Source organism: Entelurus aequoreus, linkage group LG13 (assembly GCF_033978785.1).
Source record: "Entelurus aequoreus isolate RoL-2023_Sb linkage group LG13, RoL_Eaeq_v1.1, whole genome shotgun sequence".
NCBI lineage: Eukaryota > Metazoa > Chordata > Actinopteri > Syngnathiformes > Syngnathidae > Entelurus > Entelurus aequoreus.
Window position 1 is genome coordinate 26,128,248 of NC_084743.1, and position 27,478 is coordinate 26,155,725.

The 27,478-nt window shown below is 38.0% G+C and overlaps 2 protein-coding genes across 2 annotated transcripts in view; one reads left to right on the forward strand and one right to left on the reverse strand.

Annotated features, from left to right (window-relative positions):
- adarb1b (adenosine deaminase RNA specific B1b) overlaps positions 1–27,478 on the reverse strand; it is a 408,325-nt gene that overhangs the window by 325,813 nt on the left and 55,034 nt on the right. The window lies entirely within an intron of this gene.
- Positions 1–27,478, forward strand: part of LOC133662988 (TRAF3-interacting protein 1-like) — a 61,344-nt gene that overhangs the window by 30,477 nt on the left and 3,389 nt on the right. The window contains exons 3-17 of the mRNA XM_062067178.1: positions 2,697–2,815; positions 6,390–6,551; positions 7,889–8,020; positions 8,645–9,049; positions 9,125–9,187; positions 9,347–9,367; positions 9,581–9,604; positions 10,302–10,377; positions 10,608–10,628; positions 12,633–12,711; positions 13,061–13,153; positions 13,797–13,911; positions 13,985–14,021; positions 14,092–14,165; positions 26,958–27,175. Of these exons, the coding sequence (XP_061923162.1) occupies positions 2,697–2,815; positions 6,390–6,551; positions 7,889–8,020; positions 8,645–9,049; positions 9,125–9,187; positions 9,347–9,367; positions 9,581–9,604; positions 10,302–10,377; positions 10,608–10,628; positions 12,633–12,711; positions 13,061–13,153; positions 13,797–13,911; positions 13,985–14,021; positions 14,092–14,165; positions 26,958–27,175 (1,639 nt within the window). The remainder of the gene's footprint in view (positions 1–2,696; positions 2,816–6,389; positions 6,552–7,888; positions 8,021–8,644; positions 9,050–9,124; positions 9,188–9,346; positions 9,368–9,580; positions 9,605–10,301; positions 10,378–10,607; positions 10,629–12,632; positions 12,712–13,060; positions 13,154–13,796; positions 13,912–13,984; positions 14,022–14,091; positions 14,166–26,957; positions 27,176–27,478) is intronic.

Genomic DNA, 27,478 nt, shown 5'->3' on the forward strand with positions numbered 1-27,478 from the left:
GGTATTGTTCATTATCAATAGCGCTATTTCTATTGTCATTTGTATTGCTCCATTTGTAGTGTAACAATGCTCATTGTCATTTCTGTATTGTGTTTTATTTTCGCTAACTGCTTATTTGCTATTACTTTTACCATCATATTTGTACATGTCGTATTTGCTGACGTTGCTCTATTGTTGTTGTTGTTGTTGTGTTTGCTGTTGTTGTTTTTGTCTCTGTCTTATACCCCTCTTGTCCCCACAATTTCCCCCTGTCTTCTTTTTTCTCTCTTTCTATCCCCTCCTGCTCCGGCCCGGCTGCACCAAATGATAATATAAATACATTTAATAAAGTCAAATACAAATAAGGCAACAAGAGAAGTATCCTACACTTCTCTTTTGTAAAATAAATCTGAACAGCCGATATGGGCATCTACATCAACTATATGATTTGCCTGAGAAGCTGGACAGGACAAAAAAAAAAAAAGCCTAAAAATCTATTTGTGCCGGACGTAATTCTTTCGTGGCGGGCCGCCACAAATAAATGAATGTGTGGGAAACAGTGCCTTTCCCAACTACTTTGGCACGTGTTGCAGCCGTGAAATTCTAAGTTAATTACAAACACCGTTTCCATATGAGTTGGGAAATTGTGTTAGATGTAAATATAAGCGGAATACAATTATTTGCAAATCCTTTTCAACCCATATTCAATTGAATGCACTACAAAGACAAGATATTTGATGTTCAAACTCATAAACTTTTTTTTTTTTTTGCAAATAATAGTTAACTTAGAATTTCATGGCTGCAACATGTGCCAAAGTAGTTGGGAAAGGGCATGTTCACCACTGTGTTACATGGCCTTTCCTTTTAACAACACTCAGTAAACGTTTGGGAACTGAGGAGACACATTTTTTAAGCTTCTCAGGTGGAATTCTTTCCCATTCTTGCTTGATGTACAGCTTGAGTTGTTCAACAGTCCGGGGGTCTCCGTTGTGGTATTTTAGGCTTCATAATGTGCCACACATTTTCAATGGGAGACAGGTCTGGACTACAGGCAGGCCAGTCTAGTACCCGCACTCTTTTACTATGAAGCCACGTTGATGTAACACCTGGCTTGGCATTGTCTTGCTGAAATAAGCAGGGGCGTCCATGGTAACATTGCTTGGATGGCAACATATGTTGCTCCAAAACCTGTATGTACCTTTCAGCATTAATGGCGCCTTCACAGATGTGTAAGTTACCCTTGTCTTGGGCACCTATACACCCCCATACCATCACAGATGCTGGCTTTTCAACTTTGCGCCTATAACAATCCGGATGGTTCTTTTCCTCTTTGGTCCGGAGGACACAACGTCCACAGTTTCCAAAAACAATTTGAAATGTGGACTCGTCAGACCACAGAACACTTTTCCACTTTGTATCAGTCCATCTTAGATGAGCTCAGGCCCAGTGAAGCCGACAGCGTTTCTGGGTGTTGTTGATAAATGGTTTTCGCCTTGCATAGGAGAGTTTTAACTTGCACTTGCAGATGTAGCGACCAACTGTAGTTACTGACAGTGGGTTTCTGAAGTGTTCCTGAGCCCATGTGGTGATATCCTTTACACACTGATGTCACTTCTTGATGCAGTACAGCCTGAGGGATCGAAGGTCACAGGCTTAGCTGCTTACGTGCAGTGAGTTCTCCAGATCCTCTGAACCCTTTGATGATATTACGGACCGTAGATGGTGAAATCCCTAAATTCCTTGCAATAGCTGGTTGAGAAAGGTTTTTCTTAAACTGTTCAACAATTTGCTCACGCATTTGTTGACAAAGTGGTGACCCTCGCCCCATCCTTGTTTGTGAATGACTGAGCATTTCATGGAATCTACTTTTATACCCAATCATGGCACCCACCTGTTCCCAATTTGCCTGTTCACCTGTGGGATGTTCCAAATAAGTGTTTGATGAGCTTTCCTCAACTTTATCAGTATTTATTCCCAACTTCTTAGTCACGTGTCGCTGGCATCAAATTCTAAAGTTAATGATTATTTGCACACAAAAAAATGTTTATCAGTTTGAACATCAAATATGTTGTCTTTGTAGCATATTCAACTGAATATGGGTTAAAAATGATTTGCAAATCATTGTATTCCATTTATATTTACATCCAACACAATTTCCCAACTCATATGGAAACAGCGTTTGTATTATTTGCACAAAAAAAATAAAGTTTATGAGTTTGAACATCAAATATGTTGTCTTTGTAGTGCATTCAATTGAATATGGGTTGAAAAGGATTTGCAAATAATTGTATTCTGTTTATATTTACATCTAACACAATTTCCCAACTCAAATGGAAACGGGGTTTGTATTATGTGTGCAAGGACTTTGTTTATTTACATAATTTTTTATCAGAATAATTTTGTCTAATGCTGACGGGAACATATTTTCTTAAACACACTCACTGATGTCAAAGTCCCAGTGTTTGATTGATATTGCCAAATCGAGTCCAAATTTATCAACATTCCAACTTGAGTCCACCTCTGCTATTCTCACATCCAGATAAAGTTAATATATCTTCCTAAATGAACAATTATACATATTTTTTACTTTTGTAACCACACCTTATCAAATGAAAAATGTATTGATCTCATGTCGATTTTAATAAATGTAGTTTTTTAGATTGTTCTTTGGCTGCCTTATCTTCAACTTGTCATTAACTTGAGTCCTCGCGGTGCAGGACTCTGTAACACAATTGGATTTCCTGATTTCTGTCCACTCTACTTTCAGATCATCAAAACCACCGGCTTTATGAGGGAGCTGTACAAGGAGAGTGAGTTAAAGTCAGATAATGTTAAGGTAAGAATGTTTCTCTTGGTTGCATATCGTGTATAGTCTTTTAACACTAGCATCCATGTATATCTATACATAACAGCATCTAAATCAACAACATTATTGTTATTATAATGTTTTTTTTTAAAACCTCCCTAGTTACATTTCTGATAACTGATTTGTTGTTTAGTCTACCTTTTGGTGACGTCACTAATGGTGGGACCAACTCAGGCCTTAAAGGGAAACGGCCCTGTTTTTGGAATTTTGCCTGTCATTCACAATCCTTACGTAGGACAAGAACACATAGGTTTTTCTTTTTTTTATGCATTCCAACCCGTAAATAAGATAACAATGGAGCAAAAGGGAGTTGCTCTATTCCGCCTTTAAAGCGCTGCGAAAAACATTCAAAAACCTCCAACAATGTTTTATATACACGCCGTAGTAATGGGCACATTCATAGGAACTTGTAATATTTACGTATTTTGCTCTTTTAAAGCGTACATCGGCACATTCATTTCCCAGATGCATCACAGCGTTCATTTTTCCCTTCAACAAAGCGAACGACTTACGCCAGACTTTGTGAGAGACAACAAAGATTACTTTAGGACAAAAATATGATCCAGAAACCTATATTTTTTTAATAGCAGGCGGATGAGTACCAAGTTTTATAAGCTTGTGTTAAAATATCAAGCTTTTGTTAAAACACTAAGAGCCTGATTTACTAAAGGTTTGTGTGCCCTAAAACACGTGCAAACTTGATAGCACATGCAAAGCTGATCTACTAAATTTGCGCAAAGTGGATTGCGTCTGTTAGGTGAGCAGAATAAGGCGTGCAATCCATTTTGCGTCTATGTCTGAATTAATATGCAAAATATATGCTGATCATCAAAACACCCACAATACTGGGAGGAGAAAATGCAAATATGATATTACAGCATGTGCTACGAACATAAAACAATCACTTACTGTACATTGTCTGCTCTCACTGAAATGCCGACTGAAGGGATGTTCATATCTTCCAGTTTAGATGAAGAATTATTCATAATCCGTTCGCAGGATAAAAAAAAGGTGCCGCAAATGAGCATCTTTTTGTGCCTTTCTTGTCAAAGTTGACCAACTTCTCGGTATATGGCCACAACCTTCTACTATTCAGGTGAGAAGCATGATTTATAATCTAAAATGAACTTTTACCAACTCCGAGGCGATGCAGCAGTAGTAGGTCAGTATCTTAATAACTGCATAAGCTAGTTAGCTCTCTGTGATCACGGCTCCGCCAAAAATAATTTGTCTGTGTTCGCGATTCTTATAACAATATCGTTAATATTTGGTTAATAATCAGGTCACGACATGTAAGTAGGGTATTGTTAGTGATTTTTTAAAATGTTTTTTTTAGAAGGCTTTATGGGCGTAATAGTGTACTAGTGTAGCCGCATTGTTAGGCACCTCGTATTTGTCATATTTTACGAATTAGAATATATGAAAAAGTTAAAACATATTTGGTCTTGACTTACATAGGAATTGTGAATGATAGGCAAAATTCCAAAAAAAGTGCAGTTCCCCTTTAAAGTTCTCTGTCGCCATCACTAACTTCTGTTACTTGTGCTGGTCTACTTGCCACTAGCGAGTGTGTGCTAGCACAACTCATCTCAGAGATACCTTTTATGAAGTAGGATTCTGATTGGAATGACTTTCTATGTAACTATAATATTTGCTAAGTATAGAGCAAATTAAGAAGATGCATACCGGAATGGTAAACACAGATAGCAGGGTAGGAATACCTTTCTCGAAGTCACACGGAAACTGTGCCATAAATATTGTGACAAATCATAAAGTTAAGATCTATCCATTACCACTACCAGAAGTCCAGTTTGGGTCGATACCAGTCAAGTCTGAAGACCACCTGAGTGTCTCACTGTGACTACAGTACACAAGTGTTCAGTGACCCAACGTCCATGTCCTTCCTGCCATGTCTCTTAATTCCATGTCTATGTTATGTAGGCTAGAATGATTTCAGCTAAACATAAAATGGATTGGTAACGCTCCCCCATATAGTACCGTATTTTCCGCACTATAAGGCGCACCGGATTATTAGGCGCACCTTCAATGAATGGCATATTTTAAAACTTTGTTCATATATAAGGCGCACCGCATTATAAGGCGCATAGAATAGACGCTACAGTAGAGGTTGGGGTTACGTTATGCATCCATTAGATGGAGCTGCGCTTAAGGGAATGTCAACAAAACAGTCAGATAGGTCAGTCAAACTTTATTAATAGATTAAAAACCAGCGTTCTGACAACTCTGTTCACTCCCAAAATGAATAAACAGCTGTTTTATTATTTTCCCCGAGGTAAAGTCAGTCACGTGGTGTTTTGTTTATCTTTTAACAACAGCAAGGTATAACATGTAGTGCAACATTTATATCACATAATGGAGGGGAACTTTTCCCTGATTCAATAAACACTTAAAAAACAGTGATACTGTTACGGTAAATCAAACGTTAGTGCAATCACAATATAGTAACACTCGAAATAGTGCAGAGCAATAACAATATATCAATAACTCAACGTTGCTCAAACGTTAATGTCACACAACACAACACACAAAATAAACATGTAAAGCTTACTTTATGAAGTTATTCCTCATCCACGAATCCCTCGAATTCTTCTTCTTCAGTGTCCAAATTGAACAGTTGGGCGGATACGGCATCCAACATGCCGTCTCGTCCAAGTCGTCATTAATCGAGTCAGTGTCGCTGCTGCTCTATTCCCGTGTTCTACTGCGTGACTGATCGTCTTAAGTTTAAACTCTGCGTCGTAAGCGTGTCTCTTAATAGGAGCCATTTTGGGGTCTTTACATAAACAAACAAATGGAAATGAAACGGCACGCCTCGCGCAGTCATATATCCCAGCATGCACCGCTCGCTTCTTCTTCTAGGGGGAAAATGAAGATGGGGGAAAATGAAGTCGGCGGCTGCTTACCGTAGTTGCGATTGATTAATTGATTGAAACTTTTACCTGTTGGAGGCTCAATATTGGTCCATATATAAGGCGCACCGGATTATAAGGCGCACTGTCAGCTTTTGACAAAATTGGAGGTTTTTAGGTGCGCCTTATAGTGCGGAAAATATTGTAGTACATGTCCAAATATTGCCTACTATCACTAAGCTGTTAGTACAGCCTCATCAAGCACTTTGCTTCTTCAACGCCGTCAGCCAGATTTACTCAGATGTCCGGGGGACTTTGCTGATGTGCAAAAAGCAAACCACAATGGACCAAAGGAGCATTTTCGTTCCAGCATCCCATGCACATTTACCTGAACGCTTGGGGGAAGGGGACTTTTGTAAAAATCCCCATGTTTCTAGTACAATCCTAAATTGATTATTGATCACTTTTATTCACATTTATAAAGCAGTTGACTACAAATGTTGAATATGGGGAAAAAGTCATTCTAGAAACGTCATCTTAAGACGTCTTATTATATCTGGATACCGACTATACTGCTCCTCTTCTCCACCAAGAGATCCTGTCTTTTAATGTCATTTTGTTATTTCTTTTTTTTAACCACACAAGACATGATTTTTGTCTTTGTATTTTATCAGGACAAAGAGAGTAAGATGGCCTTCCTTCAGAAAGCGATCGATGTTGTAGCGTTGGTTAGTGGAGAGCCCCTTGCAGCAAAGCCAGCAAGGATTGTGGCCGGTCATGAGCCTGAGAAGACCAACGAGCTGCTGCAGGCTATCGCCAAGTGCTGCCTTAACAAGGTGTGCATATTTCAACTCACCCCAGATATTACTGAGTTTATATACTGTATGTTTAGAAAAGCCTCAAGAACTGTGAATCTTTTAAATGAACCCAAGAGTGGGTGGCCGGTCAGTGTTTCCCATAAACTGCCAAGATACCTGTGGCGGTGGGGGCGTGGCTATGGGCGTGGTCACCATGACATCATTGAGCAATTTGCATAATTTACTACAATGATATGATTTTCTCTAAAAAGGCTAAAAAAATGTATACTTACTAATTAATAATAACAGTTTTGTTTTAAACGTCCATCCATCCATCCATTTTACAATATAATTACAACACTTTATGTACATATTTATATACAGATTTGAACAAAAAGTTATTCACTGAAATATATTTATTAATTGTGGTTCTTACAAAAAATATATCTTATAAAATATAATAGCTAAAATGTCTCTTAAAGCTCTGCCCCTTTAATTAGTGCATACTAAATAATTTAACTTTAGCCTACTACTACAACCATATTATTTACCAGCAACATAAAGTGAAACAGAGGCAGAGGTGTCCTGCCACAGTCAGTAACAAATAAACATAAAACAGTAGTGGTCAAATACAAATAAGGCAACAAGGGAAGTATCCTACACTTCTTTTTTGTAAAGTAAATCTCAACAGCATATATGGGCATCTACATCAACTATATGATTTGCCTGAGAAGCTAAACAGGACAAAAAAAAAAAAATATTTAAAAAAAAAAAATTTTTTAATTTGTGGCGGACGTAATTCTTTCGTGGCGGCCCGCCACAAATAAATGAATGTGTGGGAAACACTGCCGGTGGCACCTAAAAAAATTGTTGTTCTTCTTTGTGACATATAATTCTCTATGGTTTTCTGATGTAATACTACTGTTGTTGTTAATGAGTCATTGACATATACTGTTACTCACACAAAGTTTTTCAGTAATTTATTTAAAAAGCAAATAAACCATTGACCTATATCGAAGCAACAATCATTGAAATGTACTTATGTTCTCAGCCATACAAACTCTGTGATCGCCTTTCAATGAGTTTTCCCATTCCAATATTTTTGTATGTTATTATTGTACAATGTATTTTTTACAATGTAAAATATCTAATCTAATGGATTCACTGTAATTTTTAGCAGCTTTATAAACATTAAGGGTTTATTGTTCTATGTCAGAGCAAGAGCAGTGTCAATGGCCGAAACAGTGTTTCTGTAAGTACTTAATGTAAAAAAAAACTGCAAGTATTTAGGAGATTAGCTATTAAAATGCACAATTTGCAGTTTTGTACACAAAATGTTGCTATAATGGAATGGCTTTTGTTTACTTGATGCACAGATGTCCAGTGAGGAGGCAGTGAAACGAGTGCTTTCTGGAGAGAAGGTGGACTTGAAGACCAAGGCCAGCACATCCAAGTCCCAGGATAAAGAGAATCGAGCTAGACGTGAACAGCAGTCATCTGAAAGAGAGGTTAAAATCATCACTATTGTCCATCAAATAATATAATATACTAATAAAACATTAAATTGAATGGCAATTTACATTTAATTGACATAATCTTTTATATTAGGTATTTTGCAATTAAAAAATGTGTGTATGTCACATTTGTTGAAGGGCCAGCATTTTTCTTGGCAGACACAAATGCTTTTGTAAAAAAAAAAAAAAGGAAATATTCCTTAAAATTACTATTTGACGTAGTAATTTTCCTGACAAACGCATTGTATAGCCTTTGTCGTTCACACAAGACTTGCTGCAGTGCAGGTTGTATCAGCAGCAGCGTCCTTCAAAGCCCATATTGGAAACGTCTTTTCAGCAGTGTCGAGTGAACGTAGCCGTATGTTTGCGTTTAATAAACTGCAAGCCGGTGTTGTTTTCCATTGTTCAATCTGTGCGGATTACAAAATCAGTGGTTTGTCAAGATACTCACATTACACTTGTAAAAGTTGTAAGTAAAAAAGAAGATTTTATGAGTTTGTCCACTTTCATATATACTTGTTTTGTAAGTGTTGTATCATTTGTGTTGGCCAATGTATCTGTCATTGAGATTAAATATTGATTAATTTCTAAAGTTAATGTTGTTCTGGACTAATCCAGGGGAAGAAGAAGATTGAGCGCAGTAGGAGCAGAGAAGATAAGGACTCGGACAAGCCCCCAGAGCAAGAGAGACAACTTAAAGATGGTGAGCAAGATCACCGCCACAAAAAGGAGCGTTCTGGCAAAAACCACCACCGTGAACAAGACCATGCCAAAGATGCTGAAAAAGACAAAAGCAGTGACCGAGGACAAGACAAAGGAAGAGGAAAAGACCAAGAGCAGGACTTAGATCTCAGAAGAGAGAAAGACAAGAGCAGAGACAGAGAGAGAATCAGAGAAAGAGATTCCCAAAGAGACCATGAGAAAAACAAGGAAAAACTACGAGGAAGAGACAAGGACATCGAAAGACGCAAAGAAGGGGAAGACAAGACTAGGAGTAAAGACAGACACCATGCAAATAGCAAGGTATTCACGTAAACTAAAGCTGAAACCGCAACCACAAACATTATTTATCTAACAATTTGTGTGCTCACTGCCCAGGATAGATTATCAGAACTTCAACCCAAAAATGTTGACGACGATCTCAGGAAAACGGTAACAGCTGTAAGTTCCACCATTTTAATATCAATGTAAAATATGCCATTGTGTATGTTAAGTAACTTTGAGTTGCTAACCGGATATTAGAGTTTGAAAATCAATCTGTATTTTACCTATTAGTAAGACTTATTTTTTTTCTACTGCTGCACTTCTTATTCTTGGAAGGATCCAGTGCCAGCTGACGAGGTATTCAGTCCGGTAGAATCACCTGTAAAAATGTAGGCCTGAATAATGTAGGCTTTTTATTGACAGATTAAATGGCCTTTGGGTGGCCGGTCTGTTGGTTGGTTGGTTGGTTAAGCACCAATTTGAGTTGTAGTGTCAGGCCTATATGCTACTTAACGGTTTTGTTGAGAAGTAGTACCATCTGTCCTAATGTTGTGTTCTTTGCATGTACAGCCTGCAGAGAAAGTTGAAAACCAGGTAACTGACTTTTATTCATAGATGTTAACTACTAGATGACTCTTGCAACACACAATGTTGTTTTCGATATAAGGGCTGCATGGTGGCCTAATGTTTAGCATGTCAGCCTCACAGTAACTGGAGACTTTTGCACATTGGTGTGAATAGTTGTTTGTTTTTATGTGTCCTGCCAGTTAACCAATCCAGAGTGTACTTCACATTTCGCCTAAAATTTGTGTGGTATAAGCTCCAGCTCACCTAATGAGCTGACGGTATAGAAAGTGGATGGATAGTTTAAGGAGGAGCCATTCATTAACGATTTGTATGAGTAGTTTTACATTCTGAAAGGAATATTCTGCCTACTATACACTACACTAAGCACGTTGATTTTATTTTGATGTAATGTTTTCATTTTAACCATCTTTCAATAAGATGAATTGTTGAGCAAGTGGACTAATTGGTGTGCAAGTTACAGTAAGTCAGATTTGGCGGCATATAATCAACAACAACAAAACTGTTCTTTAAACCTGAAACTGACATTTAGATGCATGCAGGAAATATATTCACTTCAGTTGCCTCATGAATATCCTCCCCTTGATAACTTTACTTTGTTGTGCAGATGACAGATTCTGATTTTCCTAGTGCCATTGGTTTTTACACATTATTCTGCAAAAACAACTTTACATCTAATAGCTATTTTCTGTTGACTTCCTCACAGTCTGAAAGTCCAGCACGAATACCCAGACCGTCATCCGCCAAAGGGCAAAGAAGGAAACCTAGAATTGACGGACGAGGTAAGCTCCCAATCCCTTCAAGACACACCTAATAGTGACCCTCAGTTGAACTTTTAACATTAGGTCGGAAACGTTTTTGTGATCACCGGTAAAACGCTCTTAAATGTGTCCTATTGTTTATTTTCGTTAAATTATGGTGCGGCTTTCTTAAAATATTGTCTTTTTTGTTTGTTTCATGATGCTGTACTACTTGTATCTAAATGGAAACAATCACTTTTGTCTGTCTACAGATGAATCTGACAGTGAAGGAGGTAAGGAGTTCTTTTTTTAAGACCAGACTTGTATGAGATATGAGGCTAACAAAAGCATGTTTTATTATCAGAATCACTTTTAAGAAACATTCATTATGATATTTATTAGAAACTTAGATCACATCACACTTATTAGCGTATCCCAGTGTGATAAAATATCTCCATTAACTTTATGTACAATAGGACAGTAAATACTAACATAATAAAGAATAATGACTAGAGATGTCCGATAATATCGGCCGGACGATATTATCGGCCGATAAATGCTTTAAAATGTAATATCGGAAATTATCGGTATCGTTTTTTTTATTATCTGTATCGTTTTTTTTTGTTTTTTTTTGTTTTTGTTTTTGTGTTTTTTATTAAATCAACATAAAAAACACAAGATACACTTACAATTAGTGCACCAACCCAAAAAACCTCCCTCCCCCATTTACACTCATTCACACAAAAGGGTTGTTTCCTTCTGTTATTAATATTGTGGTTCCTACATTATATATCAATACAGTCTGCAAGGCATACAGTCCGTAAGCACACATGATTGTGCGTGCTGCTGGTCCACTAATAGTACTAACCTTTAACAGTTAATTTTACTAATTTTCATTAATTACTAGTTTCTATGTAACTGATTTTATATTGTTTTACTTTCTTTTTTATTCAAGAAAATGTTTTTAATTTATTTATCTTATTTTATTTTATTAATTAAAAAAAAAAAGGACCTTATCTTCACCATACCTGGTTGTCCAAATTAGGCATAATAATGTGTTAATTCCACAACTGTATATATCAGTATCGGTATCGGTTGATATCGGTATCGGTAATTAAAGAGTTGGACAATATCGGAATATCGGATATCGGCAAAAAGCCATTATCGGACATCCCTAATAATGACTCAGAGCATTGTCCCTAACTAGGAAACAATGTTTCTTGAAAGGAGAGGCAGTCATTTGGTATATTTTGGTCGTTCATAGAGTGGCTAATGTAGTTCTCTGACCTTAAATATTTAATAAGAAATGTTGTATGAAAGTGTGTGGTGTATTCAAAAACATATGCGTGTCCTATAATGCCCATATATGTGTTAAAAAGGGGACAAATGAAGTAAAAATATAACTTAATACCCCGCCGTACTGGTAATTGATATTTAGTACACAGTAGTTTTCCCCTTATTAGATGATTGTAGTAGCCCCCTATACAGTAAGCTCCACATGTATACACATTGTATTGTGTAGTTATAATTATATGCTTTTACTTGTAATTGTATTGAATTGTGGACCCCAGGAAGACTAGTGGGTTGTTGAGGCAACCAGCTAATGGGGATCCTTAATAAAAATAAAAATAAAATCAAATCACACATACTTGACGCTCCATGTTTGACAATTCATCAAAGCATAATTCATGGAGTCCTTTTATGGACTAGAGACCTGTACTACAAAGCAGGATTACCTATTATTCATCATAAGTTTGAGGATTCATCAATTTACTCTATCTGCTACACTGCTAAAGCCCTGCCTGCTCAGTGATTACATATCTCTCTCGCTCTTGCCCTCTCTCATTTGTTCACTGTGTCCATGGGTGTATATGTCCCTCTCTCGCTACCCGTGAAATTTAGTAATGTAAATATAATGTAAATGCAGTAAAAGAAGAGGGAAAGACAAAATATTCGACTCGGATACGATTAAGTCCAAAGTTTAGAAGAGATTTGAATTGTTAAAGAAGAATGGTAAAATTTGTTTAAAACTGTTGCAAGATGCAAAGATTAAAAAACAGCAGTGAAATACTGCAGTAGCACGACGAATCTTAAGACGCACCTGTTAAAAGACATTGAGAAACCAGCAACGACAATGAGTATAAATATCGGATTGTCTCAGGCTTTGAAGCACTAAATATTTAATCGGTACAAGGTCAGGATTCCTTCAAACATAATAACTTTATTAACCTGTAAGTGAAAGATAAATGACATATTTTGCAGTGATCTAAATACCAGTTGTTCTTGCTTGGACACAGACACTAAGGAGGCACAGGGACCTGTCCCCAAGGAAAGTGGCGAAGCAGGTTCCACATTTTCATCTGAAATGGCATCCAGGTTTGTAAAGACAACAATACATTATTTGAATCTGTGTGCATGCTACAGAGTAATAAATATGCTATTATCATTTTAGGTGCACAAAACAGTAAAGCCAAATAAATGCCACAATAATACCCAAAATAAATGGTAAAGAAAACAACAATCCAATTATACAAGTCATGGCTTTCTTCTGTGTCAAGTATTGTTGTATGTACAATATCAATTAAATGTTCAGGGTTGCTGTCATAACGTTGGACTTTGGAAGTTAACATTAACTAAGAGGTTTATATCCTAATGAATTCAGTGGAATGATTGCTTTTTTCATTGTATAGTAGTAAGCAAATTATTTTCTTTTATCATTGTATAGCAGTAAGCGAATGGCGCGCCCCAGCAGCGCTCGTCCTGCTCCTCCTCCAGTTAAGAAACAGGACGATCTTACTGAGGCAGTGCCAGCTGAAAGGTGACTTTACTAAACTTATTGAATGCATTTTTTAGGGCTGTCAAATATATATTTTTTTAATCATATTAATCACATTTTGCAATTTGGATTAATCATGATTAATCACAGGTTATTACTTGCGTGCATAATTAAAATGTGCTTTAGAAAAGACCCCAACATTTGTACACAAATGCAATTTTATCGTCAGAATGTCATCCAGGAACATTTTAAAACCTTTTACTTGAATGCATGTAATTTATTTGCACAAAACTTGGTAACCGTTTTATCTAAAGTTCTCTCAGGCTGTATTTTGGAGTGAAATTTGCCAGCGAGCACACAAGTCGGAATCTCCGCACTTATTTTTCCACGGCCTTATGCGTTGATCTGATCATTGACCATATAACGGTTAAGGTAAAAGAGCTTGTACGATCAAAATAAATTGCATGATTAATCAAGTGTGTTCATGAGTAATGCAATATTTTTCTGATCAATCACATGAGTTAACACGATAATTTTGACAGCCCTATTTTTTTTTTTTTTTTTCTTAAATAACATGCTGGGATTCCTGCTGATTTCAACACATATGCATACTTAATACAAGAATACACGCATTTACAATTAGTGCACAAGACTTGTTCAATATAAATTATTGTCTCTTTTCCAGGGTTCCTAGTGCCAAGTTATCAGTAATCCGAGATGGAAAGAAGCAATCTGACGATGAAGAGGAAGATGAGCAGTTTCTTGTGGCAGAGGCTGCTCCTGAACCTGATAAGGAGTTGGTAAATGATGATACTGTTCCAACTGTTCCAAATGAGGAAACAATAACGTCATAATGTGTCTGTTCTATTACAGAGCCCTGCACGAGACCCTAATGTTGAAGAAAAACATGGTACTGTCACATATTCCTCTCTAGTTCTTATTGAAATCAACAAATGTAGTTACTCACTCTTTTACACTAGGTGGACTTGTGAAAAAGATTCTGGATACCAAAAAGGACTACGAGTCAATCCCATCCTCCAAAAAATCTAAAGAGGTATGCTCACTTACAGTTTGATAGTGGCTTTCTCTCCACTAGAGGGCCCTCTTCAACACGTATCACAGCCGGACTATCCTGAGTCCTATCGGTTCTGAAATGGTTGTGAAAGGTAATTGCTTTGGTCACTTTGAAATGTGCCATGCAGCACTGGTTATTATCACAAAAAAGGTGTAAACAAATGGAGTGTAGAGTTGTAATTATGCTGCCTTGGAACCACAAAAATGTTTCCCTTCAGTGAAGCTGAAGGTCTAATACCCTGACGAGGGAGTGTGGCTTCTAGCAGACCACACACAATTGATACACACATCAAGATGTCTGGACCGAAATGTGCTCTGGCCTTGCTCAGTACCTTTCTAGAAAGATCCACATAAAATAAAGACATATTTGGTTTGTGTACAATTTTGGAAGTATCTACAGTAGTTTTATAACAAGTGTCATGGATTATTTAGTCGTCGTCCATGTGTGGGCACAGTAACGTGTACACACCCACATGTTCTGTCAGACCAAACAAAAATGAGAATTACATGGTCAGGAATATGCAAAAAAGGATGTTTATATTTCTGCATCTTGACTCATGACTAACACTGTGTCAGCAGTATTCCATTGTTGCTTTAAGACTGAACTGGTGTGAAAGTTTTGTCTATTGTGGGGAGGAAGGCCATCTGCTTTGGGTGGTCCTCTCCATTGAAGCGCAATTTCCCTGCATTCCCTTCTTCCAACCACCCCAACACTAATGTGTGCACTGTTTTGGACTGTCACTCATGTGGAGATTTATCCCCCAACCGCGACCCCTGACATCATAACTCACGCCTAAGGTTAGCTTCAAGAAATGTGATTCAACTTACACGTGCATGTTGTGTTGGCAATTTTATTCACCTCAACCCCTCTTTTATTAAAAATATGAATCCAAATATAGTCCTTGTTGGATGTGAAAGAATGGCCTTGTAGGATTTATCCTAATTTTCCTAATTCAAACGTCTCAGTTTTCAGACGAAAGCAGACATGTCGGACAATCCTGTGGGTTGCAAAGATATATTAGAGCGCGTACGTCTGGACATAAGTTATGTTCATGCCACCCCTCCCTCGTTACTGGCCTTGCCTTGTCAGCTGCATAAATGACTTCCTTCCTGACATTTAAATGTGGAGAGGTCAGTTTAATTGAGTCATTTTTTCTGCTTTGTAATCTTGGTCAAACATGCTGGGTCAAAAATGTAAATATTGAACTTCCGCATTCCATACAGTATGTCAGGTTTTGCATTTCAACTGCCACAATTTATTTTTTAAACTTGGGAGTCACAGGCCGCTCTAGACATTTGATTTGGATATTTTAGGCAAAAACTTGGACATTTCAACCATGTTTTTTTCTCAAATTAAATCGCAGTTATGCTGTCCCCATTTTGTTGTGCTTTTTTAAATAGCCATCCAACTCAATTTTATTACTGTAAAGCAGAGCTATTCAACTGACGGCCTGGGGGCCAAATTCACATTCAGTTTAAAGCTTGGGAGACTAACATTTTTGCAGCAAATTCTGAACAACAATTGAGTGCTCTTGTTGTATAGAGGAACTTGGACAGTGACATTTTAACCTTGCTAGCAAACATAGAGCACCGCAGTCCAAACTTGTGATTTACATAACTGTGGCGTTCCTCAAGGCACTCCTTTAAGTCCTCTCCATTTTGGCAGTTAGAATTTTTTTTGTTTCATAATGTGATTTATGTAACTAAGTGTTGCTGTCATTTGGGCTATTTAACTGATAGCTCGCAAGTTCCATTAAAAAAACTTGTGAGAGAGTCACATTTTTGCAGCAGATTCTTAAAAACACCAGTGCACTGTCATATATATTATCTTTGACTAGCAGAAGGTCCCTAAAGGGGTCATATTATGATTTTTGTTCTACATTTAAAACACTTCCTTGTCTATGTAACATGTAATGGTGGTGCTTTGGTCAACATTTTGCATAGATTATGTTTTACAGACTGTAAATGTTACTAGGATTTTAGCATGCATGTGCATGTACAAGCCAGTCTGCTCCACAAAAAGAAGATAAAGCAGTGTTTCTTAACCTTTGGGCCGCCAAAAAATATCTGTTTCTCAGCTGTGGACCATATGGGCCGCAGCAGTACTCAGTTGTAATACAATTTTCAATTGTAAATTTCAAACAAACAGAAGATGTCTGGAGCTAAAGATAGAGAAGTTCCTTAAGCGCAAAAATGATGACTAAAGTGGTGAAGCTGTATTTTCATTTGCATTGTAACTTTATTGACAGTTTAGTTGAGAAGCATATTTAATATTTATTTCTCATTTGTTTATTCATTTTAGCGCCACATAATTGTATGTTAATGTATTTTTCATCAGTTATTTACTACTCCCTTCTTATGCAGTATATTTGGATAGCATTTATTTCCATAATCAGCCTGACTGACGTAAGCCTACCGTTTTTGTGTTAAATAAATAATCTTTGTGATTAACACATGGGTTCATATCATTTGACAAGTTTGTTAACTGTAAGTAGATTGGATATCAAATCATAACTAAGATTACAAATAGTGTTAATATTTGAGTGGTCCCTGGGCCCCTTTGTAGTGGAAAACTTGGGACCTGAGGTCAAAAAGGTTAAGGACCGAAGGGATAGAAAATAATAAGGAACTTATTGACTACAACTGGATACACCAAATCAGTGGCCTAGTGGTTACAGTGTCTGCCCTGATATTGGTAGGTTGTGAGTTCAAACCCCGGCCGAGTCATACCAAAGACTATAAAAATGGGTCCCATTACCTCCCTGCTTGGCACTCAGCATCAAGGGTTGGAATTGGGGGTTAAATCACCAAAAATGATTCCCGGGCGCGGCACTTTTGCTGCCCACTGCTCCCCTCACCTCCCAGGGGGTCAAATGCAGAGGACAAATTTCACCACACCTAGTGTGTGTGTGTCAATCATTGGTACCTTAACTTAATATAAACAGCGGACTTGCGCAAAGCTCTTCGAGTAAACCTCTACTATATGGAGATACATCCCTAAAGTTACAAATACCAAATGGCCCGTTTGGAGCAAGTTTGGTTTTGCATAACGGGTCCCCTTTAAAAATAGCAGAGCGCTCCTGTAACTCTGACAAAATAATACAAATAAAATGTCTACTGTAGAGGATACCGGTTATTCAGATTACCGGTACACAAAATAAGAATAATAGTGAAAGTCTTTAGCTTTTTTTGGAAATGTGGCCCCTAAAACAATTCAGTTGAATATCCATGCTATAAAGAAACATATTGAATGATAAACATATATATTATTGTGTGTTTTTGGTCAAAGTATGTGTTCCATATTTAGTGGGGATAACCTGTTCCTGACCCCTTGGCTGCATTGTATATTTTTACAATATACTTCAACTTTACTTTACACAGAGTTTGCCCCTTGCAGCAGCTGCGTTTTCATAAGATTTTTTGTGTACTCCTAACTCCCCTTCTTCGTAACCCCTTTCAAATTAGGCTTGATGAAGGTTTGTAATGTATAAATAAACCCTGTGGCACACAAATGGATGGCTGTTGAGTGAGAGTCACCGAGAAGGGCCAGAATATGCTGTAGAATTGTCAAGAAAATAAATATTCTGCTCCATACTGCGTGTCTTCATAAACATGGAGGCCTTTTCTGTATTTGGGGACACATAAGGAAGGGACACAGACATTCAATGAATCTTCTGAGTTCTCTGGATGTTTATTGACATTGTTTAGTTAGACAGACTAGCTGCTAGTCATCAGCTTTATACTGTAACTAACCAATAGTTAATACAAGCTATTTCTGCCGTGTCGGATCATTGGTTTCTGCAACAATCATCCTGCACAGGTGATGCAAAATGACAATTTTCTGATGTCCAAGCTAAATTGTGCAAAATGGATGATCACAAAATTATAAACCAAACTCGAGGGGTGCATGTACTGTACACACTGTATGTGCTTGTGTCTTTCTTTGACTTTTGGCACTGATCAAGAAAAGCAAATGGCTTTGCTCATAGCATACCGTTTATTTGTTCTTATATTATAAGCCGCACATGTATACGTTATATACACAGATTTTGTAAAGGTTTATTTAAATACCTTAATTGTTTCCAAACAGTGCCTGTAACATGGCAGTAAAACGGCTGATCAAACAAAAGAGAAGTCATCTTCATGGACTCACAAGCTGTAGAAACTTGCCCTCATCTAAACAGACTCAATAACTCCACGGTGGCGTCTTGGTGAATTTACTGAGGAGTTTGTGAAACTGAAACAATACAAAAAGAATACAATGGTAAGGTAACAATACTAACACAGACACCTGTAAATGTGTTAGCATAATAGCTAATGCTAACGACGCTAGCTTCATTACATTACGATAGCACGCACAAATATGCATGGAAACACTCTTTACATACATCACACATGGAACGGTTTAGTAATTATAAATAGTTTTAGTTATATTGTAAAACTTACAAACATTGCTTGGAGTGATGAACGAAGAATCCATACAAGTAGAAATGCAATGGACGAATAGAAAACGGAACAGCATTTGTACTTCCGGTTTAAAGCACTAAACGGAAGAAAATACTGCAGACGTTCACTCCGCAGCACCTGCAGTGTGCGAACTCGTTCAAAAGATGGCGCCATAGTACAAACAATAACACACCTTTTTTAGTGTCTCTGCTTGTGTTTATTGAAAACTATTTGTTGATCACAAAACATTATAGCAGTTAACAAAAAAGCTTTTATAAATTAGCCACATTGTTTTATAAGCCGTAGGAAAAAAGTAGCATTTTATAGTCCGGAATTTACCGTACTTTTATCATCTCCATTCCTAATCTACAGATAAAAGACGAGTTTTCCTGTTTTTGATGTCTTTTCAAAACTTGGTGTATGAACGTAAAGCTTTCAGTCTTGCCCATACTTTGTGAGCAATTCAGTCTGTCAGTCGCAAGCTTGAAACATGGACTCTAAAGCAAACACTTCTAAAAGTGCGCAACACATGCGCACCAAGAGTTTTTACACTAGTCCTCCATCTAAAAGAGATACACGTCTGGTAGTCAAGGGGCAACAAATAGAATGTAAACATGGACATTGTCTGCACTATGCAGACCAAACCAAAAGCCTGAATGAACCACAGTGTTTGTGTAGCTGCAGAGCTCTCACCCAGTGGAAAGCCACCCACCTAGATGGGGGACCACAGACCTGAGGCTTTTCAACCCTCACACTCAGGAACCACCTCAAATGGGTCACAAAAAAGACGGAGAACACTCAGGCTTGATGTCCGTTCTACAGTGTGGTTCCTCTGTAGTCATGTCATGTGTATTTACTGAGCTATTTGGTTTGTTGAAGTGGTGGCTCAATAAAGCAAACATCATGTACTCCGGCGACCACACCCTCGTCCTGAGTGGGCTCGGAGTAGGTGCATGTTATGAAGGAAAACTGTCATTTAGCTTGTTGTCACAAGCACAATGACCGCTGCCTCTTCATGGCAGGTGTCTGCGTTGCCAAATGTCGTTAACCATGAGCTGAACTTAAAAAGAAGGACTAAGTGTGGCAGTCGTAATTCAAGACTGTAGTAAAATAACCTCCCTGCCACAGCTTGTTACTAAAATAAACAAGGCTTAGTATGCTTAGGCTGTATGTGTGTAAATGACTGTTTATGTCTGCATGGATATGTGTGGCGAGTAGTATTTTCTCATCGCACACATATATGCTCATTTTAGGTCGTGATGCCCAGCTGAGCAAACATCTTTGGGTTTGCAGCCTGTTAAGGGTGGCACCCCCTGATTTTTGTTACTCAATCAGCGTACCTGAGGCTTTTGCCAGCAAGCCCCCTGACTTGTACCAGCACAATTAGGCCACACGTTTGATCTTTATATACACGGCTAGGTTTGTTCCCTTCCTGCACTACATTTTTAGCGTTGAAATACTAAACTAAAGCCGAGATTGAAACTCCAGCTCGTTCAGAATGTTTGGGTTTGGTTTGATGTGATCCTTTGTTGTATGGGGTGTGTCAGAAAAGTTTCAGGACCGGTGTCACAAAAGATCTGCACCTCCAGAATCTTCACAGTCCTCATGGACCGACCTATTTAGGAACCGGTACCAAAAATAATTGGTACTCTATACAGTGTTTCCCACACATTCATTTATTTGTGGCGGCCCGCCACGAAAGAATTACGTCCGCCACAAATAGATTTTTTTTAATTTTATTTTATTTTTTTGTCCTGTCCAGCTTCTCAGGGAAATCATATAGTTGATGTAGATGCCCATATAGGCTGTTCAGATTTACTTTACAAAAGAGAAGTGTAGGATACTTCTCTTGTTGCCTTATTTGTATTTGACCACTACTGTTTTCTGTTTATTTGTTACTGACTGTAGCAGGACACCTCTGCCTAGGGATGATGTTTGATAAGGAATTATCGAGTTCGAGCCTATTATCGAATCCTCTTATCGAACCGATTCCTTATCGATTCTCTTATCGAGTCCAGATAGGTTGTTGTATATGGAAAAAAACACACAATATTTGGTTTAACAAAAGCTCACTTTTATTATATAATAAAAAAATAAAATCTAATAAATAAATAAATATTGACTGTTACCCACCTAAAAAAATAAAATAAAATAAATAAATATTGACTGTTGTTACCCAAAGTATATTAAGTGGGATTTTTCAGAGAAACAAATATATACAGTAACACAAAAACAACCTGTCTCTGTGATCACTATAGGTGTATAAATAATAATATAGTGTTATATAAAATCAGTCCCTTGGGCACAAAACTGAAAATAATACAGCTCTCCAAAAAGTGCACTTCTGCTGCTATTTGACATAACTGTTTGTTATGATGCTTTGACATTTTTGCACTTTATTTCTTTATTGAAAGAACATTCTATGAAGAGAAAAGTTATTTGCAAATGTGGTTACAATGCTAATAAATGAAAAGTTAAAGCTAAAAAAAGAAATACACTTTATTGAGTTAACATTATTTCTTTATGGGGGAAAAATGTTGTACACTACCCAGCATGCAACGGGAGTTACGAGCATGCGCGGTAGCCCCGAAAAGTGTTGCATGTTGCCACGCTGTGAAAGTAAACGTCAAGAACTCAGCCAACACGCCTCGTCTGCATTATTTATAATTAGACCGACAACACATCTACAGTGTGATTTTGTTTTGTTTACAAGGAAAGAAAAACAAAAGTTAAAAAAGGGAGATATGTTGTATATATATGTATGTGCTGCGGTTGTTTTAAGAACGTTGCGACAGCTGCCGTAAAGGAGGTGCGTTGCTATGTTTCCGGTTGGTCGTAAAAGTGTTCGTCATGTGTTTTACCCTGCTAAAATCTCTCAGTAAAGTTATTCGATGGATTATAGCTTTTGTTTTGAACTTTATTACACCTTGGAGCGCTTTTTCCCGTCCATTGTTTTCCTGCTTTCGCTATCTGCGCCTAATGACTGAGCTACGTGATGTCCCACGGAGCATTTCTGGTCGGGACGGGATTCGAATAAAGAATCAACTCTTTTCCTTTACTATAGTGGTCTCGATAACGGGTACCGGTTCTCAAAAAGGGATTCGAGTCCGAGTACTCGGTTCTTTTCTTATCAAACAACCGGGAAAACCGGTTTCGAGTATCATCCCTACCTCTGCCTCTGTTTCACTTTATGTTGCTGGTAAATAATATGGTTGTAGTAGTAGGCTAAAGTTAAATTATTTAGTATGCACTAATTAAAGGGGCAGAGCTTTAAGAGACATTTTAGCTTTTATATTTTATAAGATATATTTTTTGTAAGAACCACAATTAATAAATATATTTCAGTGAATAACTTATTGTTCAAATCTGTATATAAATATGTACTTAAAGTCTTGTAATTATATTGTAAAATGGATGGATGGATGTTTAAAACAAAACTGTTATTATTAATTAGTAAGTATACATTTTTTGAGTCTTTTTAGAGAAAATCATATCATTGTAGTAAATTATGCAAATTACTCGATGATGTCATGGTGACCACGCCCATAGCCACGCCCCCACCGCCACAGGTATCTTGGAAGTTTATGGGAAACACTGTGTGAATGTGAGTGTGAATGTTGTCTGTCTATCTATGTTGGCCCTGCGATGAGGTGGCGACTTGTCCAGGGTGTACCCCGCCTTCCGCCCGATTGTAGCTGAGATAGGCTCCAGCGCCCCCCGCGACCCCGAAGGGAATAAGCGGTAGAAAATGGATGGATGGATGCCATAGAGGCTTTGCAGCTGACGTCATCAGCCACGTGACATTAGCTTGGCGGCCATCTTGCCGGTCAACGACTCACACACGCTTTCTTGTTTGATCTGCTGTTATTTGAGCTTGGAAATGCCGGAAACCTGCTGTGCTGTTGGATGTAGCAATAGACGAGGCGATAAACCAAATCTTAGCTTCGGATCGCGGCGATTTGTCGTGAACGATGGAAACCTACGATGTACACAAGGATATGCAATGAACACGTTCATATCAGGTATGTAAACAAACTATTCACCCCTGATTTGTTTCACAAAATGTGAAATAATACAATATGGGATGATACAAATATGATTGTTGAAAATGCTGGGTGCATTTTTAGAAAGGCAGCAAGAGCAGCAAGGCAGGGAATGGGATGATTTCTTCAGTTCACCCCCTAGGTACCGTTTTTATTTTTTCATGATACCTCATCTGATTGGCTTGAAAACTTTATCAATGTAAATGTTGAGCTTCATATTGGAATTGAACAATTAATTATCATGAGTGAATGCATTAGGAAATTTCAAAAAAAATTATGATGGACCTTGTGAAACAATTTTTTTCTAATGAAGCATTTTTGAACAAGAGGCTCTTTGTTACTTCATTTGGCACAAGGTAAAATCTACATTGGTAAAGTTTTCAAGCCATTGGCACAAGGTTGAAATTTTTATTTGTAAAGTTTTCAAGCCAATCAGATGAGGCATCATGAAAAAATAAAAACGGTACCTAGCATCACACAGACACTTACCTTGGTCATGAGAAGAAATCGATTCTTGTTTGGAATCTGCCATATCAGCCCATCATGCACAAAACCTGCTGTAAAATACTTGTAGGCATCCAGACTCTTGTATGCCTTAAGGTCCTTTCCAGTGTACGTAGATGGTGAATCGACGAGGTAATTATAAATGTCTGGATATGAGAGATCAGGCAGGTCGGCTCAGGTGATTTTAGCATGCTTCTCGGTAAAAGGTACGGATCCTTTGTGCCAACAAGGTTCAACTTCTCTCTGTAACGTTTCTTGGACTCTTCATCCAAATGCACAACTTCATTGGATAGCAAATCAGCCATAATTCGGATGAAATCGGTGAAAATGTAGCGCAGAAATCAAACTGAATCTGTACGAACACGTAGGAACGAGCTGACCGGTCAAGATGGCGGCGTAACACAAAGTCACGTGATAAAACCACGTGACTGCAAAGCCTCTATATACATCCCTACTCAAGATAGAGTTCTTCTTTATGTACTGTATTTTCCGGACTACAGAGCGCAAAGGTATATAAGCCGCACCCTTTAAATTTTAGGGAAGAAAATATTTTTTTCATATGTTAGCAGCACCGTACTATAAGCCGCAGATATAGATAGGCGTTGCAAAATGAGGTATATACACAGAAATATTCGATAAATGTTTCTATACATGTGTTGTCTATATATACCTTAATTATTTGCCTGTCACATGGCAGTAAAACGGCTTATCAAACAAAAGAGAAGTCATCCTCATCAACCCACTAGCTACGGAAGCTAGTTCTCCAATCAGTTAAACAGACTCAACAACTCCACAGTGACGTTTTGGTGAAATTACTGAGGAATTTGTGAAATGAAACAAGACAAAAAAAATATGCCATCTTAAGTTAATAATACTAGTAAACATGTTAGCATATTAGCTAGTGCTAACAAGGCTGGCGTCATTACACTACAATAGCACATACACAAATGTATTGAAAAAACCTACAGACATCACACATGGGATGGTTTAGTAAGTATGAACAATTTTAGTTATATTGTAAAACTTAAAAATGTTGCTTGGAGTGATGAGTGAAGAATCCATACGAGTAGAAATGCTATAAACTGCTAGAAGACTGAAAGGCACTCTACTTCCGGTTGAAAGCAGCAAATGGAAGGACACTGCAGCACTTGCAGTGAGCGAACTCGTCCAAATGATGACGCAATAGCACCAACAATAAAACTTGTTCAAGTGTATTTGCTTGTTTTTTTAATTTTTATAAAACTATTTCTTATTATGGCAGTCAGCAAAGAAAAATACATAAATTAGCCTCTTTGTCTTGTAATCTGCAGGGTTAAAAGCGTAGGAAAAAAGTAGCGGCTTTTAGTTCGGAATTGACGGTTGTCCGTTTTATGTAACATATTGTAAACGCAGATATGTCTACCTTGAAATACAACTTCATTGGTGTAACATCTGCAAGCTCCACAATTACACCGGTGCTGTCTGCTCCAACGTTGTTTTCTAACATGTAGTTCATCCTCCGTATATTCAGGGACTGAAAGATACGTTTGTGAATCCTCAATTGTACAATAGTAGTCGTCTTCCTCGTCTATTACGGAGTCTGCCATGAGTATTATTGGTAACAAACACAGATAAGTTTGCTGACGGAAGTAGGAAGCATGTTGCTTTTCGCACTGAAGTCAATGCGCCCAGAAAACTAATTCTTACAAAGCCCGTTTCCATATGAGTTGGGAAATTGTGTTAGATGTAAATATAAACGGAATACAATGATTTGCAAATCATTTTCAACCCATATTCAGTTGAATATGCTACAAAGACAACATATTTGATGCTCAAACTGATAAACATATATTTTTTTGCAAACAATCATTAACTTTAGAATTTGATGCCAGCAACACGTGACAAAGAAGTTGGGAAAGGTGACAATAAATACTGATAAAGTTGAGGAATGCTCATCAAACACTTATTTGGAACATCCCACAGGTGAACAGGCAAATTGGGAACAGGTGGGTGCCATGATTGGGTATAAAAGTAGTGTCCATGAAATGCTTAGTCATTCACAAACAAGGATGTGGCGAGCGTCACCACTTTGTCAACAAATGCGTGAGCAAATTGTTGAACAGTTTAAGAAAAACATTTTTCAACCAGCTATTGCAAGGAATTTAGGGATTTCACCATCTACGGTCCGTAATATCATCAAAGGGGTCAGAGAATTTGGAGAAATCACTGCACGTAAGCAGCTAAGCCCGTGACCTTGGATCCCTCAGGCTGTACTGCATCAACAAGCGACATCAGTGTGTAAAGGATATCACCACATGGGCTCAGGAACACTTCAGAAACCCACTGTCAGTAACTACAGTTGGTCGCTACATCTGTAAGTGCAAGTTAAAACTCTCCTATGCAAGGCGAAAACCGTTTATCAACAACACCCAGAAACGCCGTCGGCTTCGCTGGGCCTGAGCTCATCTAAGATGGACTGATACAAAGTGGAAAATTGTTCTGTGGTCTGACGAGTCCACATTTCAAATTGTTTTTGGAAACTGTGGACGTCGTGTCCTCTGGACCAAAGAGCAAAAGAACCATCCGGATTGTTATAGGCGCAAAGTTGAAAAGCCAGCATCTGTGATGGTATGGGGGTGTATTAGTGTCCAAGACGTGGGTAACTTACACATCTGTGAAGGCGCCATTAATGCTGAAAGGTACATACAGGTTTTGGAGCAACATATGTTGCCATCCAAGCAACGTTACCATGGACGCCCCTGCTTATTTCAGCAAGACAATGCCAAGCCACATGTTACATCAACGTGGCTTCATAGTAAAAGAGTGCGGGTACTAGACTGGCCTGCCTGTAGTCCAGACCTGTCTCCCATTGAAAATGTGTGGCACATTATGAAGCCTAAAATACCACAACGGAGACCCCCGGACTGTTGAACAACTTAAGCTGTACATCAAGCAAGAATGGGAAAGAATTCCACCTGAGAAGCTTAAAAAAATGTGTCTCCTCAGTTGACAAACGTTTACTGAGTATTGTTAAAAGGAAAGGCCATGTAACACAGTGGTGACCATGCCCTTTCCCAACTACTTTGGCACGTGTTGCAGCCATGAAATTCTAAATTAATTATTATTTGCAAAAAAAAAAAAAAGTTTATGAGTTTGAACATCAAATATGTTGTCTTTGTAGTGCATTCAATTGAATATGGGTTGAAAAGGATTTGCAAATCATTGTATTCCGTTTATATTTACATCTAACACAATTTCCCAACTCATATGGAAAGGGGGTTTGTATAATGTGTAAAATGACCAAAATATGGTAAATAATGTACATAATAATGTATGTTCTGTGCGTGTTACTACATTATGTACACACGGTACTTAAAGTTAAAGTACCAATGATTGTCACACACACACTAGGTGTGGTGAAATTTGTCCTCTGCATTTGACCCATCCCCTTGTTCACCCCCTGGGAGGTGAGGGGAGCAGTGGGCAGCAGCGGTGCCGCGCCCGGGAATCATTTTTGGTGATTTAACCCCCAATTCCAACCCTTGATGCTGAGTGCCAAGAAGGGAGGTAATGGGTCCCATTTTTATAGTCTTTGGTATGACTCGGCCGGGGTTTGAACTCACAACCTACCGATCTCAGGGCGGACACTCTAACCACTAGGCCACTGAGTAGGTTAAAGCATGTATATACCGTACAATGTTGATGGTTGAACATTATGGAACTTTTCTGGCATACCTTTGCACATGTGAATAACTTAAAAAAGGTTGTTCAGATATTTATAATTTGACTTTTACATTTAGAAGTCGGTGTCAGAAGAAGAGCGGAAGAAGGAGCAGGACCTGGTAACACGAGAGATTGAGCGTCTTCGGGCGTCCATCCAGTCGGTGTGTCAGAGTGCGCTGCCTTTGGGCAAGATAATGGACTATGTCCAGGAGGATATAGATGCAATGCAAGCAGAACTGCACAGCTGGCGGAAGGAGAACAAGGAACATGCACAGACTTTGCAGCAGGAGCAGAGGTGAGAGCTCACACACACTCACACACTGTTAATTGATCTGTTGGTCTAATTGTGTGTTGAAGAGCAGTCACACATGCGTTACCGAATTTTTCGGACTATAAGTCGCTCCGGAGTATACAAGTATAAAGTATAAAAATTAATAATAAATGAATAATAAAGAAGGAAAAGAACATATATAAGTCGCACTGGAGTATAAGTCGCATGTTTTGGGGAAATGTATTTGATAAAACCCAACACCAAGAATAGACATTTGAAAGGCAATTTAAAATAAATAAAGAATAGTAAACAACAGGCTGAATAAGT